Source organism: Solea senegalensis, linkage group LG18 (assembly GCF_019176455.1).
Source record: "Solea senegalensis isolate Sse05_10M linkage group LG18, IFAPA_SoseM_1, whole genome shotgun sequence".
Taxonomy (NCBI): Eukaryota; Metazoa; Chordata; class Actinopteri; order Pleuronectiformes; family Soleidae; genus Solea; species Solea senegalensis.
In genome coordinates, this window is record NC_058041.1 from 10538005 (window position 1) to 10556186 (window position 18182).

The 18182-nt window shown below is 41.2% G+C and overlaps 1 protein-coding gene across 23 annotated transcripts in view; it reads right to left on the reverse strand.

The window, feature by feature from the left end:
- nrxn1a (neurexin 1a) overlaps nt 1–18182 on the reverse strand; it is a 56665-nt gene that overhangs the window by 35780 nt on the left and 2703 nt on the right. For 13 of the 23 annotated variants that reach the window (XM_044013183.1, XM_044013181.1, XM_044013177.1 and 10 more), the window contains exons 3-5: nt 13185–13202; nt 12379–12408; nt 613–914 (exon numbers count right to left, since the gene is read on the reverse strand). In XM_044013183.1, the coding sequence (XP_043869118.1) occupies nt 613–914; nt 12379–12408; nt 13185–13202 (350 nt within the window). The remainder of the gene's footprint in view (nt 1–612; nt 915–12378; nt 12409–13184; nt 13203–18182) is intronic. The other 10 variants (XM_044013184.1, XM_044013187.1, XM_044013188.1 and 7 more) reach the window with 2 other exon arrangements.

Sequence of the window (18182 nt, forward strand, 5' to 3'; positions counted from 1 at the left end):
CCACAGCGTCACTGCAGTCGGACAACAGACCACTGACCATAGCTTTAACATTGATTAGTTTCTTGTTGTGGACTTAAGTCTGTTCAGCTGCTCGCTGCCGCTGAAGCATCTGCAGAAGTCACTGTGTTTCACCATACAACTGAAATGCACATTTAGGCTCTTTCACAAGTAACCAAAACCAAGGCTGGAATAGCAAATGACTGTCAATTTTGAAATAGTTGTCAACTGAATCTCAGATGAATCAATTACTCATTTTGTCCATAACATTTACAGAGCTTGATATGACATCTGGAAAGTTCTTGTTTAGGACTAATAAATAGTCCAATTCCCAAACTAAAGATATTTAACTTTCAATTACATAAATCAGACAAAAAGCTACTTATCCCTTATTTTTTTTTTTGTCATTTTATCATTATCATTGATACCCACATTTAAATACACACACGCATAATTGCATACATACACTTTGGTTTTTGGTTATGACCTTTTCAGGTTTTGACTGATGTTATTCTATTGTATCTAGCTCAGACAAATGGACTGAGTCAGTACTGTAACTCTCTCCTCTCCTATGTGCTCAGTCACTCACTCGTCCATCTCCTGTCGTTTGGTTACCTGTCTCAGGTTGCGGGTGACCTTGACATCGTGCCAGGCGTTGTCATTAAATTTGCCATTGACGGGCTCCACCAAGGCCTCGAAGGCCCCCGATCCGAGGTTGATTACGAGTGACACGGCACCGTTCTTCAGTGCCAGGTTGACATAGTCGGCTGACTTGCCAGTGTGTAGCATCAGGCCGTTGCGCTGCAGTGTCTTGAAAGAGAGGGTGATTTCGTCGCTGCTAGACTGGATGGGGTTGGGCGACAGGTCATAGCAGAAGTACTCCGAGCCCTTAAAGGTGGCGACATATTCCTCGCGAGCTGAGAGAGAGGAAAAAGAAGGGAAGAATCCATTACACTGTTGATAAACATTATCATGATTAGTGTAATATCCTGCCTCTGCTGCTTCTTCCCACACTGCTTTTTTACAATATGTTAAAAGATGATAAAATGGTGGGTGCTCATCAGAGCCAACAGTTAAAAAAAAGAAAAAGAAAAAGAAAGAAAAGCTCAACTGGGCCTGGTTGAATTTGATTTGGATGTGCAGTACATAACATATTGTTGAAAATGCTGAAAATGTTGCTATTGTCAAGCAAAAGCCTCACTGCTGCCAGCACTTGGAAGAAGCACTTCCTTCCATACCTCTAATCGTACCATAGAGTGGTGTGTAAACAAGCTTTGATCACTCATGTGGGTTGGAGATTAAACAGAACAGTGTGGATGCAAGAAAGACAGTCGTGAGTCTGTAGCATTCCAAACTCGTTATGAAACCTGCCATCCTCTCTTTTGAGAGAACAGCTGTGCTGGCAGTCTGAAGTGATGTGGTCTTGTTTGACAACACGGCTCATTTTGTGATGTTCATCAAAAGCTAGAATGTGTGTTTGTATGTGTGGGAGCACTCAAGTGTAGAAAGGTTTTGAGAAGCATGGCAAAAACTGATAATGAAGATCAAGAACAGCAGTCTTTGAGCTTATGGCAGCAAAAGCAGACATGATTGGCTGTTTGGAAATTAGAATATCAGGGAGACAGCCAATAGAAACTTACCTTCACACCCTTTCTGACCCCCAAGGACACAAGACCAAGGTTTTGCTATCCATCATACTCACACACTGACATACAATTGCACATACAAGTCCATATATGCAAGCCTGGAGAGCAACAGATATGCACACCTACGCACACATCTGTGTGCACAAAATGATCGTACTATTGTGCTGGCATACATAAGCGGGGGGCGACATTATCTGTCTCCTTCACACCCTCCCCCCTAAAGCTTCAGCCGTCCTCCGCATCCGCTCTTGTGTTGTCCTCATCACCATACCTCGATGTCTCACACCTCCACCAATCCTCTCCGCACATCTTGTTGGCCTCTTTCTCCATGCTCTATGCAGCCTGTGGCATAACCACCATTTTGTAGTTCATGGTAATGAGGAGAATGGAGGGTAATTTAACACACACACACTATGCAAGGCTGGAGCAAGACAGACACTTAGAAAAAGAACAGTTTCAGTGCTGGTGGTGGTGGTTGAGGGGAAGTGCGGTGGGTGGGATCACTATGTAATGAACAATCTGATGTGTAATAGGTTATTGAGGTGGTGGGAGGCGAGGAGTGGACAGTAGAAATGGATTCAGCTGCTCTTGAATATAACTGAATAATGAGGAGGAAAACGTCAAGATATGTCACAATTCAAAGAGCAATTGTGGCAAAATTGTATTTCTTTGATTCTGTTGCATGAAAAAAAAACATAAAAAACAAGTGTGAAGGCCAATATATTAGTGAGAAACAACACATTGTTTGCCAGCATGTGAGGCTTCCCCCAGTGTGTGATTCTTTGTGTGTGTGTGTGTGTACAATGTATTGTTATATCTTTAGGACTTTTTCTGGTCCTAACAAGGCACAACCTAATTTCCTAGGAACTGGTTAAGTTGAATTGTTAGGATTAGGCATTAACTGGGATTAACTAGATGGTTTGTCCTTACAAGAATTGCTGTGGAAATCTGCATTTGTGTTTTAATGCCTCAGAAAGAAAGTTTACAAATTTGTGTCTGAGCATATGAACGCGGATACGTGTGCATGGACAAGTATATGCTTCTTATGTGTGCATGAAATGTGTTCGGGTGTGGGTGGGTGCTGGTCTCTGTAAATATTGGTGTATTGCTGTCAGAAAAGCTATTACCAACTTGGGGCCTCGGGCTAGTCTTTACTGAGAGGAGCGAGAGCGAGAAGAAAGGAGAGGCACACACACACATACACGAAAAGAGCAGCCAGAAATGCTAACACAATCGTGCATACGCGCGTGTGCATGCAGAAGTGTAGAAAAATGTAGATGAGGTGGCAGAGTAGGGGTAGGGTGAGGGAGCCAAGTTTTCACAATGAGAACACACACAGCCATCCAACAGCATTCTAGCAGTAATTTACAGAGGTGCCATTAGATTTCACTGTGGTGCTCCACCATTCTGTTGCTAATTTACAGACATGTCATTAGAGCAGACAGGAGCACATAAAGCATCACTGCATCGATGTGGAGGCTCTGGCCTGCAAACACTCTCTCCTTGTGCTAACACACACACAGCCAGGAGAATGCATATCAGGCCGACACAAAACACGATGACGGATGTGTGCAAGGACGCACCTAAAAACCCACAGACACGCACGTTCAAGTGGGCAGGTTGGAGTAGATCTGTTGTAGCTCAGATAAATGGAGTGAGCCAGTATTAGCTCAGAGTAAACAGTGAGACAGACACTGACATACACACCACATGTCACACTTCATCCTTTGGAGAGCACTGTCGATCAAAGCGGGTGGGCAGAGGAATGAAGTACTACAGCGAAGCAAGGGCGAAAAACAAATGGAAGGAATGGAAAACGGGGAAGGAGACGGAGAGAGCGGAAATCTGTCAGGGATGCTGGAGTATTATTTTCCTTATGCTTTTTATGAATTTGACTAGTTATAGCAACATCTGGCTTTGATTTGTATGTTAGGCCCAACCCAAGGTCACTGTAGCAAAACTCCATTTTAATCATACAACCTGATTAAATTAAGTTAGTAAGAGACAAGGAAATAATGGCAAGTAAATGTTATTTTTATTGCATACTATTAGGCCATATAATTCCCCATGAAGATTTAAAAACTTTATTATCTGGTTTTATGATTGTTATACTTTTTGCTTGCTTAACTCTTGTTAATGTCTTTTTATTAGGACTAACCAGAATACCTCAAATGTGTGTGTGTGTGTGTTTTAAACAATTAATATTATCAAATATTCATTACTGCAGAACATATTAATAGCCCATGAATTGGATAAAAAGAAAACGTGATGACTCCTTACTGGACAAAAGATACCTCCAAAAAACATTTTAATTGCTCATGATAATGATCGTAAGTAGAATAATTATCTGAAGTTGCTGCCTCTGACTCAGAATGCTTTTCATTTCATTAACTCTCCCTTGAAAAACAGATGCTCATCTCACTGAGGCTGCGAGAAGTTAATACGGAAAAGGAAAGAGAAGAAAATGAATGTGTGTCAGGCAAATATGCTAAAGGAACAAACTATGCCACTATGCGGGCTGTATGTGGGTAAAGGCAAATATGTAATGCAATATGTGATTGCCATTAGGCTTTGAAGGCTATCATTACACTACTACACTAATGAATAAAGCAATATGTTGGGAGGCAAGAGGGAGAGGGAGTGAATAACTGATCTGATGGTTGCTGCTGGGACCAGCTGCAACTGTACCACCCCTTCAATGATCAAACACATCACTTCCCTGTGATTTCCCTGTGTGTGCTGTTTGTATAGGCGAGTGTGTGTGCGCGCACGTCCAGCATGTGCATGCATGTTTTAATATGGCTTTGTCTCTTCTCGTGGGTCTCCTCATCATCGTTTCACACATTTCCATGGCAACCTGGCGTTGCGGTGGCTACAGCAGATATGAATGTGGTTCTGCATGTGTGTGTGTTTCAGGGAGAGGGGGAGCCGGGAAGAAAAACCGAGAAGGAGGGCAAGAGAGAGAAAGAGTGATTGAGTGAACAGTACATTATCATGGACAGCTGTACTGAATCAAAATGGCGGATAGAGGCTGGGAGCACATCAGGGGAGCCTACATTATACAGCACCTGATAGAGGGAGCAGGGTGGAGAAAAAGGGAAAGATGCAAGTGGGGGAGGTTTGAAAGAAGGACTAAGAAAGAGGAGCTGGAGAGACTCACTGAGATGGGGAACATGAAATGGGCAAGTGAAAAAGAGGTAGAGGGATAGAAAGAGAGACAAGGAAAGGGAGTGGCAGAGAGCGAGGGATGGATGGCTAGAAAGAACGAAGGAGAGGAAAAAATGCTGGTGTATCTAAATCCTTGTGTAGCAAGCCTCAATCATGGCAACCAAGTCATTCTGGAGATAGCACACTGCAATTCCCCCGCACCTCGTTTTTAGCCCACCATGCAGTTCTGCTATCAGCTTCCTTCTCAGACTGTCCACACATGCAAATACACACACACACACACACACACACACACACACACACACACACACAGCATAAACTCAAACATCTTGCATATAGGCATCCCTCCTTAATAACCGACAGGTGGATTAACTACATTTTCATACAGTATATAGATAGATGACCGGTGTAGGAAATGCATGTAAATGTATGCTAATATATGTGTCGTCTCCATATTAAGTTAAAGGGTTTGAATCCACACAGTCAAGTGCACGAAAGGATAAAACCGCGGTTTCCATCTTTATCCCCTGATAGACAGCATCTGGCTTTGGAACTGATTGGGCTATCACATCACAGCCAAGGGAGCAATACTGTAGAGGAGGATATTACTGTCAGGACACAAGTGACAGATTGGCTGTCTGCAGTGCTAAGCTCTTACTCTTCTTTTTGTTGCTGTTCTTAAATCAAAAGAATTCATTCCCAGTGTGAGTTACAATAGTCAAAAAAGATCCACTCCCAACTAAAATGGAAGTAACTGTTTATCTGATTGCAGCAAAATTAGTCATCTTTGATAAGTGGTTAATCACTGTAACATCACTATGAACATAGTCATTTTGAATTGAATGTTTTTCAGGAATGTAGATGGCGCACTGGATTTGTGGTGCATCAAAGGTTATTTATTTTCATAGTCGATTATTATGTTCTCTGTGTGATCAGTCATCGCAGTTTTTCAAGACCAATGTGACAATGTCTTGTTTTTTGTGACAAATCCAAACAAACAGACTAAAATATATATAAAAAAACTACTTTGGGTTCTTTCATTTGAAAAATAAAATCTACTAATTGATTAAAATATCTGATAACATGCATGTTTATGATGATAGGAAATATGTAATAATATCTAAATATTTGTTTGTTCTCAACTTCTTCATCTTTTTCTAGTATTATGTCAGTTGGCAACTGTCATGTTACATTAGTGCCAGTCACAGAGCCTCGTGAAAATTAATTAGTCTGTTCTGAGAAAAACCAAAGCCTTCTATAGCTCGACGTATAATGTGATGCCAATCACGATTCATAAGCTGAACATATTTATCTGATTGTGATAAAGCAGAAAAAATGTGATTTCTTTGTTTCAAACACAGTAAAAACACATTACAATTGACTTTATTATATTAATTGAATGCCTTTGGGACTCAAATAGAATCTAACTAAATAATAACTTGTATTGCCCATTCAACTAAATTTCATTTTACGACAAGAGAATAAACAGCACAGTTCCTGCTATTACAGTTGATCTCTTATTTCTTGTCCCCTTTTGTTTCTTTTATCTATGCTCATCTTTCTGTCGCGGTCTCTCTCTCTCTCTCTCTCTCTCTCTCCGCAGCTTGAATTTGGCCTCTTTGGTACCCAGGGAAACCAGCTTGTTTCCATGACAATGTCTGCAGGCAGAACAGTGTATTTGTCTTAAGCTAGATAAGATCAGAGTCAGTTTCATCCCTCTTAGACACACATACACCCACTCAGGCATCCACACACTCACACATACACACACCTATATGCATTATGGGACATACAGTATGCGTATAAGGGGACCACAAAAGCATACATCTGGGATAATGTGCATTCGTGCATCAAGGTAGCAGACACTGAATAACAAAGTTAAATGTACTTACACTGACGGTGGTCAGATCTGCATGCCAAAACACCCACTCAGGCATGCACACACAGAGTTCTGTGCGGCTATTCTTCTTTGGACACTGTGTTGACTTGAACAAAGCTTTATCCCTAACCAGTTAATGCCTAACCCTACCTTTAATCTACCCAAATCTTAGCCCTACACTTAACCATTTCCCCAGAAATCAGCTTCTGCCTCATCAGGACCAGGCTTTGTTCTCCATGAGGACTACTGGTCCTGACAAAGTCAGTGTTTATGGTCCTAAAAAGGTAATAAATTCAAGTTTACCCCCCCCATGAAACCATCTTACAGCAGGAGTTGTTAACAAATAACAACATAAAGACCTCTTTTCATAAAGGTAATGTAATAGGTTTTTAATGAAAGCTGTGACTTTTTCAGTCACTGTAGTTGTGTCAAACAATTGCCACAATTAAACCAGTGCTCGGCTGCTTGTGTGTGTGTGCGCATGTGTGTGTGAGTGCGCATGTGTGTGTGAGTGTGTGCACCCATTTGTATTTGTGTCGGTCTTGGCAAACAGCAAAGAAATGCAAGATGGGTTACTGAAGTGAATCGCCAATTGGGCAATTGGGCCACTACCTCAGCACCCACCCAGACAAAATGGAAATAGCTGGAACAGGTAATAGACAATTGGAGCACTAACTTGCCTGGAGTATCAGAGCATGAGTGTGTGTGTGTGTGTGTATATGTGTGTCGTGTTTGATGAGGTGTGTGCATCACTGATGAATACCATCCTGGCTGACGTGAGACTGTGTCAAGTCGACGAGCCCAAGGAGAGATGCAACGCCCCTGCTGAGAAACACTGCAGCCTTATCTCCCTTCCTGTCGTCCCTTAAGCGTCCGACCTTCTCTTTCCACTTCTCTTTTCCCACTTTCTGAATACGTCCCTATCTTTTCTCACCATCACTTTTCTACACTCCTTCACCCAATCCCGCCCACCCCTCCTCCCGCCCGCCTCTTCACACTCGCAGCCGTCGTCCGCTCTGTCTTTCCCCTTCATCATCTGTAAATGGGAAGTCCGTTTCATGTCTCTTTTTATTTTATTTTTTAGGCAATTACTGGGTGCATTGACTTTGTGTGCTCCCTATTAGCATGGCAGAGAACGCAATGTTAATGTGTGCACTTGCTAACAGGATAGTAATTGCATACAATTACAAGCAAATGTATACATTTACCAGAGGGATTGCAACACATTTCCCTTGGTGAAAACGGTAACTGTGTATTTCCTTGATTACGTAGGGGTAGAGCTCAGTATGTGGCGGTGTGACTTTCATTACAAGAACTGCATGGGTGTTAAGCATTAATGAGTGTTGTAGTATAGTACTGTAATGGGTGTTAGTAGTGCAGAGTAGATACAGAATTAGCTTCATTATTGGTGAGGTTATTTCAAGGAAAATTGTACTTTTGGCGAAAACTTTTGTTTGCAATTGCTTTGTCAATTGATGTTGGCCGGAGGGGGCACAACTTTTAGCATTAACAGTTTTTTTTTTACAGCTCAGGATGTGGCCATCAGGACACAAATTCATGCCAGTCACTCAGGCAGGAAGCCAATCACAAGATACTTGCCTCTTAACACCAAGCAGCTCTCTCACCTCCAGTTGGGTGCTGTTCAATTGCCCGTCTTGCTACATTATGTTAGTATTATAAACAACTGCGACTGATAAATGGCTAAGCATATTATGGTCACTATTTCAAGGGATAGTTGATATTTTATGTGATATTTTACCAGCAGAATTTTTGGTAGTACTGATATCTCTTTTTTACATTGGCAAATTTCTTTTGACACTGACATAAATTATTTTATGTGTGTTTGCTTCACATAGTTCATTTAGTTTACCAAGTGCCAAAGTAAGACAACCTCCCAAATAATTAATCCGGCTGGTTTTGTTTTCAATTTATTTATTTAGTTAATTGTTAAGTCTCTGCAATTTAGTGAAAACATTTCTCTCACAAGTTGCTAGAGGTTTTTCCTAATGGTCGATAACAGAATAAAAATAGACGTTACGGCGTGTTTACAACAGTCATCAGTTAGGGGTGTAATAAATAGCAAAGGGTACTTTTCAGTATTTTGTCATTCATTAGACAAACAATGAACCAGCTGATCAACATAATAATTAGCAGGTTATTTGATAAATAAAATAATAGTTCTACTAAGCTCTTAAATTGGACTATTGAATTACTGATTCATTTTCTGATACATTTAGAAGCATACTTGTATCAGATAAATTAAGGCATTTAAGAATAATCTTAAATGCTAAAATGTTTAAAAAAAATTAAGAAGACTATATACAGTATATATCAAGATATCAAGATATATTATCAGGACTATTAGATGGTGATGAGTAAGTGCTTGGAGACATGTTTTACTTTACCAATACTGACTGGTTTCTCTTGTCTTGGCATCTGCTACCAATCCCAGTCCTACATATGGTGGAGTCAGCATGGAGCTTGTCCGCTCCGCCTGTGTGTGTGTGTGTGTGTTAATGGATTGTGAGAAAAGGGCTCACATGTGTTTTGTATGCCCAGCAAAGGTACAAGAGATGTGGAGGGGCAAAAAATAAAACAAGAGACAATTAACAGAGAAATTCAAAGAATGTAACAATGAACGTGTGTGTCCATCTGTGTGTTTTCATACTGAGACAATGTGTTAAAATGAGCCTCTTTGATTGCCAACGCTTTATGAGTCACAAACGATGACTCACAAACCTCCTCCCCTGAACACAGACTCAAACAACTCTTCTCTCACACACACATATTCTTCATCCGCTGACCGTGAAGAATAGGTGCAAGCAGTCTTACTCATGCATATTTACATTGAATACACTCACCTACTCGGCATGCATTCTCTAAAGGTTATTATTTGTGCAGGTTTGTGTGTGTGTGTGTGAGAGCGGGAGGGACTGCGTTTGTTTGTCCACCTGTTCACGTACGTGCATGTGTAAAGGTCACTTCAAGCGAGGCTGACCGCTTGTCTATGCTGTGCACAGATTGTTGGACTGATATCGAGAACACTGGACATGGAGACAAACAACCATTATTAGCCAGACAACCCTACTCAAGGCTGAAATAAACATATGGATAAATATCATAAGCAAGTGTCACTGCCAGAGTCATTCCTCCATCTCATTCAGAACCTACAATCTCTAATTCACTCAACTGTTTACGGCCCCACTCTTAGCCAGAGAAGAAAGAGTGAAAAATGTGCTACTTGACTTTAAGCACATTTTCTATCCAGATTTTGCTGCTCAATACTTAGAAAAAGAAAAAATTCCCCCTCTTCCTTTGGCTGCTGGATACTTATGAAAATCCAATTTCGCTTCCTCTGTTCTTTCTTCCCTTCACAATTCGTGCATTTTCACCCACTCAAAGTGATTAGTGATCTGTGGATATGGTTTCCAGGGAGAATGATAGTTGTGTTTTATGGAGGAGGGGAAAGGTCCATGGTTCCCTATCAGGGCTGATGTCCCTTGGAGAATCACTGGGCTGGCGAGGGGGCAGACAGGAGCACCGCTGTCCCTTTGCAGATACAGGCAGTTGCTCTACATCACAGGGGAGAAGACAACTCACTTTATCTTCCCTCGCTTCCTCTTTCCCACTCTGCTCCCTCTATCATTCATTCCTTTAGCTCTACTCTCACAGGCACGTCTCTTTTTCTCAATTTCTCCACCACACACTTGCACACTCACACACACACACACACACACTTTATATATCTTTCTAAGACACACCACCCAACACCCAGTCCACCCCCTCAAAGAAACTCATTTCAGCTTTGTGGACTCCTCAAAAAGCCTCTTTACGCTGAGCTAACCTAAGCTAGGCTTCGTCTGTACCATTTAACAGCCTTTACATCTCAGTATGCTGAGCAAACACACACACACCCATACACACACACTGATTTTATTCATGTGTGGAATTTCTGACAGAGACTTCAAAGGTCTGAAAAAATAATAAAGGACAAAAAAACAGCTACCATTCTACTTCCAGCCTATCACAGTCTAAACACCTGTAATAGTTGGGGCATCCACTATACACAAATACACTAAATACATGCTGGAAACATATGTTAATATGTGTCACTTCTTAAGTAGGTGATTTAAAATTCTGTACATAAGCCAGATGAAGCAATTAAAGCCTCACTGCCACCTGGATGATTCATGGCAGACATTTTAGGGCAGAAAATCTGGCACTTACACAGCACAATTGCACAATTCACTGAACACATGGCAGCCTTGTTGCAAAAGCCATTTTAGCTGTCATCATGTACCCTCTCGTCCAATCAAAGATCAGCACAATAGATGCAGATCAGCCCGTCACAGCCCAGCCTGTCTTCATGTGGGCCAATCACTGCATTCATCAGCGTCATGCAGAGTCGACCAATCAAGCCGCACCTACCTTCAGATTTTTCAAGAGCACCATAGGTCAGAGCTCCTATTCACTGGCACACATGCACAAGTATGATTACACTTGCACACACATGCATTAGCAGCTTACCTTACCAAAAATGAAACATTGCAATTTGGTGGCAACCGCAAAAAAGAAGAAGTTAAAGCTCGAAAGGTTTTCTGTACTATGAGTACAAGATTACATAAAACCTTCAAATTAACCAGAACAGCCCATCAGCCATGTCACATATGGAAAATAAAATGAAATAACTAAAATCAGGGATGGGGGTACCTCTGAGTTTTCCTACATTCACAGAGGGTGGTGTTCCAAACAGATAAAGAGGGCAGAAAAGGAAGCAAAGAAAGAATAAAAGGAAAGAGGGGGCAAAAAGACATGGATAGCATTTTAAACACTTCTCAATGGTCAGAGCACTGGCACTTGGCTTTGGGCTGTGTTCAAAAACATTGCACAACTTGGGTGTTGAGATATAACAGCATTGCTTTCATACACTGCAGGAACATCTGTACAGAATCACATGCACTCGCAATGTGTGAGCTGGAGCCAACTTGAGGACCAGTGACGCAGAGCAAGACATGCTGGAAGCCAGTGAAAAGCAATGGATGAATGTGCATGACTGTTCCTTTGAAAACTGCCACAGTCATTGATTCAAACCCGGATGCAAAAGCACATATGCACACACACACACCCTCAGTCAAACGCTAACATACAGATGAAAAATGAGATGAGGTGGAAGAGTAAAGACCAAATCAAACCATCCATGGAGTTGGTCAGTCAGTCGGCCCATAGCTCCATTTCCATGACCTGCAGGAGACCTGCCAGGTCTAACCCAGCCAAGCGACATCAAGCTACAGCCGCTACTCCCTCCCGTTAAGCCCACCCACATCAGCAGCCACGATTACAGTATATATCTCAGCTGAAGTTGCTCTCTGGCTCATCACTCTCTTGAAAACTGTTAAATCAACATATTTCGAATAATTTATCTAAATTAATCCTTTGCAAATGCCAAAGACAGCGGTTAAGTTAAAAAATAAAACAAAATTTCTGGTGTGACCAAATGGCACCATTCTTAATGAGAAGATATTTGCAAAACTGACCTTAGTTCAGTGCCTAGAGAGACAACTTCCTCCCGCGCCAGGTGATAAATGAAGTGGGGGAGGGATACAGGGAGTTGTGAGAGTGGGGTGAGGAGGTAAAAGATGATGGTAATAGCAGAGGACAACAGGAAGTGAGGTAAGAGGGGGGCCATACCTTGGTCGCCAATCATCAGGTGTGCCAGACCTTAAAGGAAAACAAGAGCACAGTCAGCACAGCAAAGGATCATGGGGTATGAAATATGTGCATGTTTGTGTGTGCATATGTGTTTTTTGGGATACAGGACAAGATTTTGTCAGTGACATATACTGGAGCTGTCTTAAGTTCTCTGTCTTTGTTTCTCTGTGTGTTTGTGTTTGTGTGAAAGAGAGCTCTAAATGATTTAAAATGCCTAAAAAAAATTAAAACGTACTCATACTAGTCTGTGATCCTGCACAAACAGGTATGCACTCAGGTGCTTGCACACCGCAGTATTTGCGCGTGTCTTTCTTTGTCTACGTAACCTTGAGGCGAGAGCCACTTCAGATGACACACATGGGATGTAGTACTTACCAGAAATCAGCAACCAACCCCTACATACCTACACAGACCAACACAAATGTATGCTGGGTACCTTTACTGTATATATGTGCAGTGAGAGCATGAAGACCAGAGAGAAGAATGCAGAGGAATAGACTGAAATATAAAATATAGAAATGGCTAAAAAAAAAGGGGAGAATAGTAAAGAAATTGATGACTTGATGAAAAAGTGATGATGGAGCTAAATAAAGGTGTAACTAAGCATTCAGGTAAGGACGTGGGTTAAGGGGAATTAAATTTAAAAAGGCAAAGATAGAGATGATTAAATATAAAAATGGGCAGGTCAAGAAACTCAAATATAAGCAGAAATGTACAGATAAATTGATGGATAGATAGATAGATAGGTAGACAGGTAGATCGATAGATAGCATAGCACAACCTACCTGGAGTGTAGCTGTACTCTGGAAAGGTACCGCAGCCAGGCGAGGGGAGAGAGAGACAGACATTCATTAACGTGCATGCTCAGCCCTTGGGTTACCATGGCTACTTACTGTACATGCACATCCGTCCAAGGTTACTGTTGTAACATACATGCAGTCCACACAAACCTCTCAATGGATACCATGCTGCACTGGTAGCCAAATCTGAGCCTTGTCTATGTCTATATGTACATATATACAGTACGCATATTTACTGTATATATACACACACAGCAGCATTTAAGATCTCCACACACACTCTCTCTTTATGACTTCACATGTGTACAAATACACACACACAACCGCACTTGTAGATGCTGGAGGTGGAGGGGCCATAGCAGTAGATATACATTCACATTCCTACCTGTACGTTTGGATTCAAGAGCCGTTTACCCCAAAACTTACCTTTCTGCTCCTTCCTCCCCAGAGCCCCGACAGCATGCAACACACATACACTCGTATACTCACATACACACAAACAGTCTTTCTCTCACACAAACATTGATTGAATATGTCAGTAGTAATGGTATGAAATAGCCGGATAAACATGTGGGGATGGATTAGCAATGCAGGAAGACAAGATGCATGTGTGGTTCAATACTTGGAGAGTGGAGAGAGTGCATGTCTGTGTGTCTTTGTGAATGTGTGTGTGTGTGTATATCTACTCTGCTTATTTGAGTTCCCTTGCCTTTGCCCTTGTGCTTAAAGCATGGCAGAAACAGGTGGATCCATTAGCATGCTAACAGCGATGTGCCCTCAAGGACAATGCAGGCCAGGCCAGGCCTAACAAGCCAGGTTCACCGTGTCTTCACTGGAGAGCAGAATGGCTTTGACAGTAATTACATATATGCATAATCCGACTCAACGTCTTCATTTACAGCAGCTCAAGTTTCAATATTTTTTTTCCACCAAATCTGACATATCAATGAGCCTCATGCAGAGCGTTTTCTTCACAGTGCTATAGTAGAAGTCGTAAATATGTTTTTTTCTGGACAAAAAATGCTCGCAGCAAATAACAATATAATATAACATAACAAATTTTCCCTAAGCTTGCCACAAATCTGCAAAAAATAGGAGAGTTAATAAAAGTGGATCATTATAGAGTGCTGAAGATACTAAGTAATCATAAACAAGTAAGGAAACCAGCACTGCCACAGCTAAATCTCCCATTTCTGGCTTTTTAAAAGTCCTAAGGATTCATGTTTTCCTCAGGCAGAAAGTGTTTCATAACATATCACTTTTGTCTTTATTGTGCAGATTTAGAGAAGTTTCTAGGTTCAAAATAACGCAGTATTTTCAAGGTGCCACATGAGAGATGCATCTTTTTACCTGGCACAGTCTGGACTCCAAGGCTTGCAATTAGGTAAATATGGCTCCATCACATGCAGTTAACATTTCATACTTTTTCTCTTAAATTAATGAGGAATTTTGACATGAGTTCATCCTCCCTACCTCCCTGCCATCCACTTAATTTCACTCAAATACAACCTTTGGGTTTTCTTTTCCAGCTGCTTCTCACTGCATCTGAGAGATTTCTTTTGACAAAATACAAGTTGATATGCAGTATTCACTGGGATTGATGTTGATGCATGGATATTAGATCAGCCTGAGGATCCTGAGGTTGGAGATATCTTCTTGATTTGGCATCTTGTCAGATGAAATTGAAAAAGAGCAAATTGAGCCGTGGTAGAAGTATATGTATTCATATATATATATATATATATATATATATATATACCACAACACTGCAGTTACAAAGTACATAATTTGTCCTCTCTGTATCTTGGATTTGTTCCCTGTGGTTGATGATCACAAAGTAGAGAAGTTCAGGAGAAGTGGCAAGTTTTGGAAATAGCCTTCCTGACATGTTTTCCGTGGTTCATCTACTTGTTTACTGGGCCCTGCTGTTTGTTTCAATATGAAAAGCTGTCAGTCAGTGGAAAAGTTTCTTCCTTTGAATCTGTTATCAGAGAGCAACTGAAGAAAAGACATGAAATAACCTTGAAGTCATTAAGCTACTCTCAATATCATCTAACAACATACTCTAAACCCTGCAGCTATTTCTGCCTTCACTTTGAAATGTGTATGGGAGAAACCAAGAAGACGCTAGTGAAATACCAGACTGAAACTACTCGTACATGCCAAATATTTAGGAGGGAGCTAGAAGGGATCTTTGTTTTCCGTTTCAGTGTCAGAGAAAAATTCAACCCAAGAACACTGTTTTTAACTTGATGCAGAATTTGGCATTTATTTATTCAAGCAGTGTACGATTTCACATGCTGGGAAATTGGCACTGCCCAGCCCATGTACATCAATCCAAGCAGACCTGCAAACTGGAGCCATTTAATGAGACTGCCATTAACGACACCGGCCACTGCTGCCAGGAGAAAATAAAATGATTCTTGCACTTGTTCTCCACAGCAACATTTGGCATCACTCACAGCTAATATGTGAGTCCATCTCTACAAATATAAAAGGTATAAGTAGCCTCTTGTTGGGCGACAAAATGGCAGTCTAAAGCTGGTATTATTACCTGGTGAGAGCCTTTATGCAAAATGCCTGTATCCCCCCCATTTACCATGTAGAGCTATGCTGCTTTTAGGTACCTCAGCAGTTATGTTACTAATGCTGTGCTCAGTTCTTCACATGGTGTGAACACTTTTGTGTGACATGTGTTTGTGCAGATATTGTGTGTGCCGTGTCTCCCACTGTGCACTAACCATCAACATCACAGCACGCTGGATTAGACTGACGTGGATCATGTAGAATTCTCCTGAATGACAGCCAACGTGCAGCAGCAAGTACTTGTGTAGCACATAATCACTGGCTGCATTGCCAATCAACCTGTCAATTATTTTTGATTAATCTTCTTCTTCTTTGGTGTTTTGCGGCATTTGGAATCCGTAATGTTGCACTAACTGCCTTCTTTTTTGCACATTTCCCTAATGTACAGCATATGGCTATATCACAGACCACAGTGTCTAATAAATGTTTGTTCTGACAAACCTTCCAAACAGCAAAAATATTAATTTTTCAATATTTAAAAACAAAAATAAGCAGGCAAATAGTCAAAATTTGGAAGATGGGACAATAGTTAGTGTTTTTGCTGCATTGCAGCTTGGATATAAGGCTGCAACATGATCGATTAATATGCTGATTATTTATTCAACTAACCATTTTTCCAAGTGTCAGAGAAAGTGAGAAATGGCAGTTAGGCAGGCTAATATAGCTTTTATTTTTAAAACCCTGAATATATTTTCAGTTTGCTATTATATGATCAAATAAGAATTTCATTTTGACATTTGAGAAGCTAGAAAATGTTTGAATTTGTCTTTGTTGAGAAAAATTATCAGAGTCTACCAGAGTAATACATTATCTGACTATTTCTCAGTCAGTCAACAAATCATTTCAGCACAAGTGAGCATAATGCACTACTTTGGAAAATGAGTAACAGTGGTCAAGACAGTCGTTGTTGCTCTAAGGATGCCCGCCGTACTTAAACATACAAACTTGCACACACTCACCACTACAGACATGTAAATGCAGTGGACGTGACGCTAGAAGCCACTAAGTGATGAGGCAGAGCTGGGGGCTGAAGCTCAGGAATGCAAGTATGAAGGAAGAGCAAGAACAGAGACGCACTCCTGACATAAGGTCTCCCTATTAGTCCTGTCTCCATGGTAACCTAGGTCATCCCACTGTCCACTAATTGCTGTAGTGTAATATGGTGGGTGGTCAAAAGGGAGGTGTGATCCTGGCAGTGGTGCTGGGTGGGTGAGGTGTGAGGTCAGGTTGTTGAGAAATGCTCGACGGCAAGGCCACTCCGCCATTTTGGCAGATGTATTTGTGTCATTAAAGAAAAATCAATTGCTGGGGTATAGCTGAACAGTGTCTTTGAAACACAAAACAATAAAGCAAAACATATTTTAGAGAGCTATTAATAAAGAATGCAGAATTGCTCTGAAAATAAACTGGAAGCAAATCTGGAAACATACTCAGCTAAGTGGGAGGAAATTATAGCTTTTGCAGTCCTGGCCATAACAAGGTAACTGAGTTCATTAAGCAGCTGTTACCTTCTTGTAATTGCTGTATTACACTGCACTGTATATTGACACTTGTATTGACCAAAGGCTTATTTGGCAGTTTTAAGAAGGGATGAGAAAGCATTGCTTCCTTATTTTGCTCATCCACTAAGACACTTACATTATTTTCTGACTGACGCTTTTTTGCTTCTTTGTAATGCAGAACACAGACACGAAAACACATCGTATACACACTCACATCCACTCCCGCACACACAGAGCATCTTAACGGCTGTAAACTGTTCAGATTAATGGCAAGCGATTGATTGTACATGCTTCATTTCAACACCCTATGTATGGTACCTGTGAAGGCCATATAGAATCAATGCAAATCCATTAATGCAGGCAGCCAGGTGTCAGCTATGTAACAACCACTGATTTCCAGCCTATTTCCAAACAAAGTCTCTCCACAAGAGCCAACAGCCACATCCATAATGGATCTATATGGTTATTATGTTTTGTCAAGCACACCAGCTGAGCCATTTCAAAGCTGTAACAGTCGAAGAGTTTCGGGGGAACATCTCTCAGATCTCTCCATAGTCAACAAGCTTCATAGTCCGAATGCAGCAAAGCTGCAAAAACAGCTGTCCTCTCTCAACTCTCAGCTCCTGCTCCACTACACTGATTGTACTTGTTGAGAGAAGTCTAAGCTCCCAGTGCTGGAGGTACATGCTAAATTGGCAGCCATCAAAAATCAATACCAAACATAATCAGTATGCATGTCTTGCACTGTTTGTGAAGGCTGCAGGTCCATACACACCAACTGAAGGCAGCTGTGAAGGTGTGAATGAAAAATAGATGTCTAGACCAAAAGGGCTGGTGGTTGGAAATTGGATGTATGTTTCCACAAGGGTAACTGTGTGTGCATGTGTGGATTTGG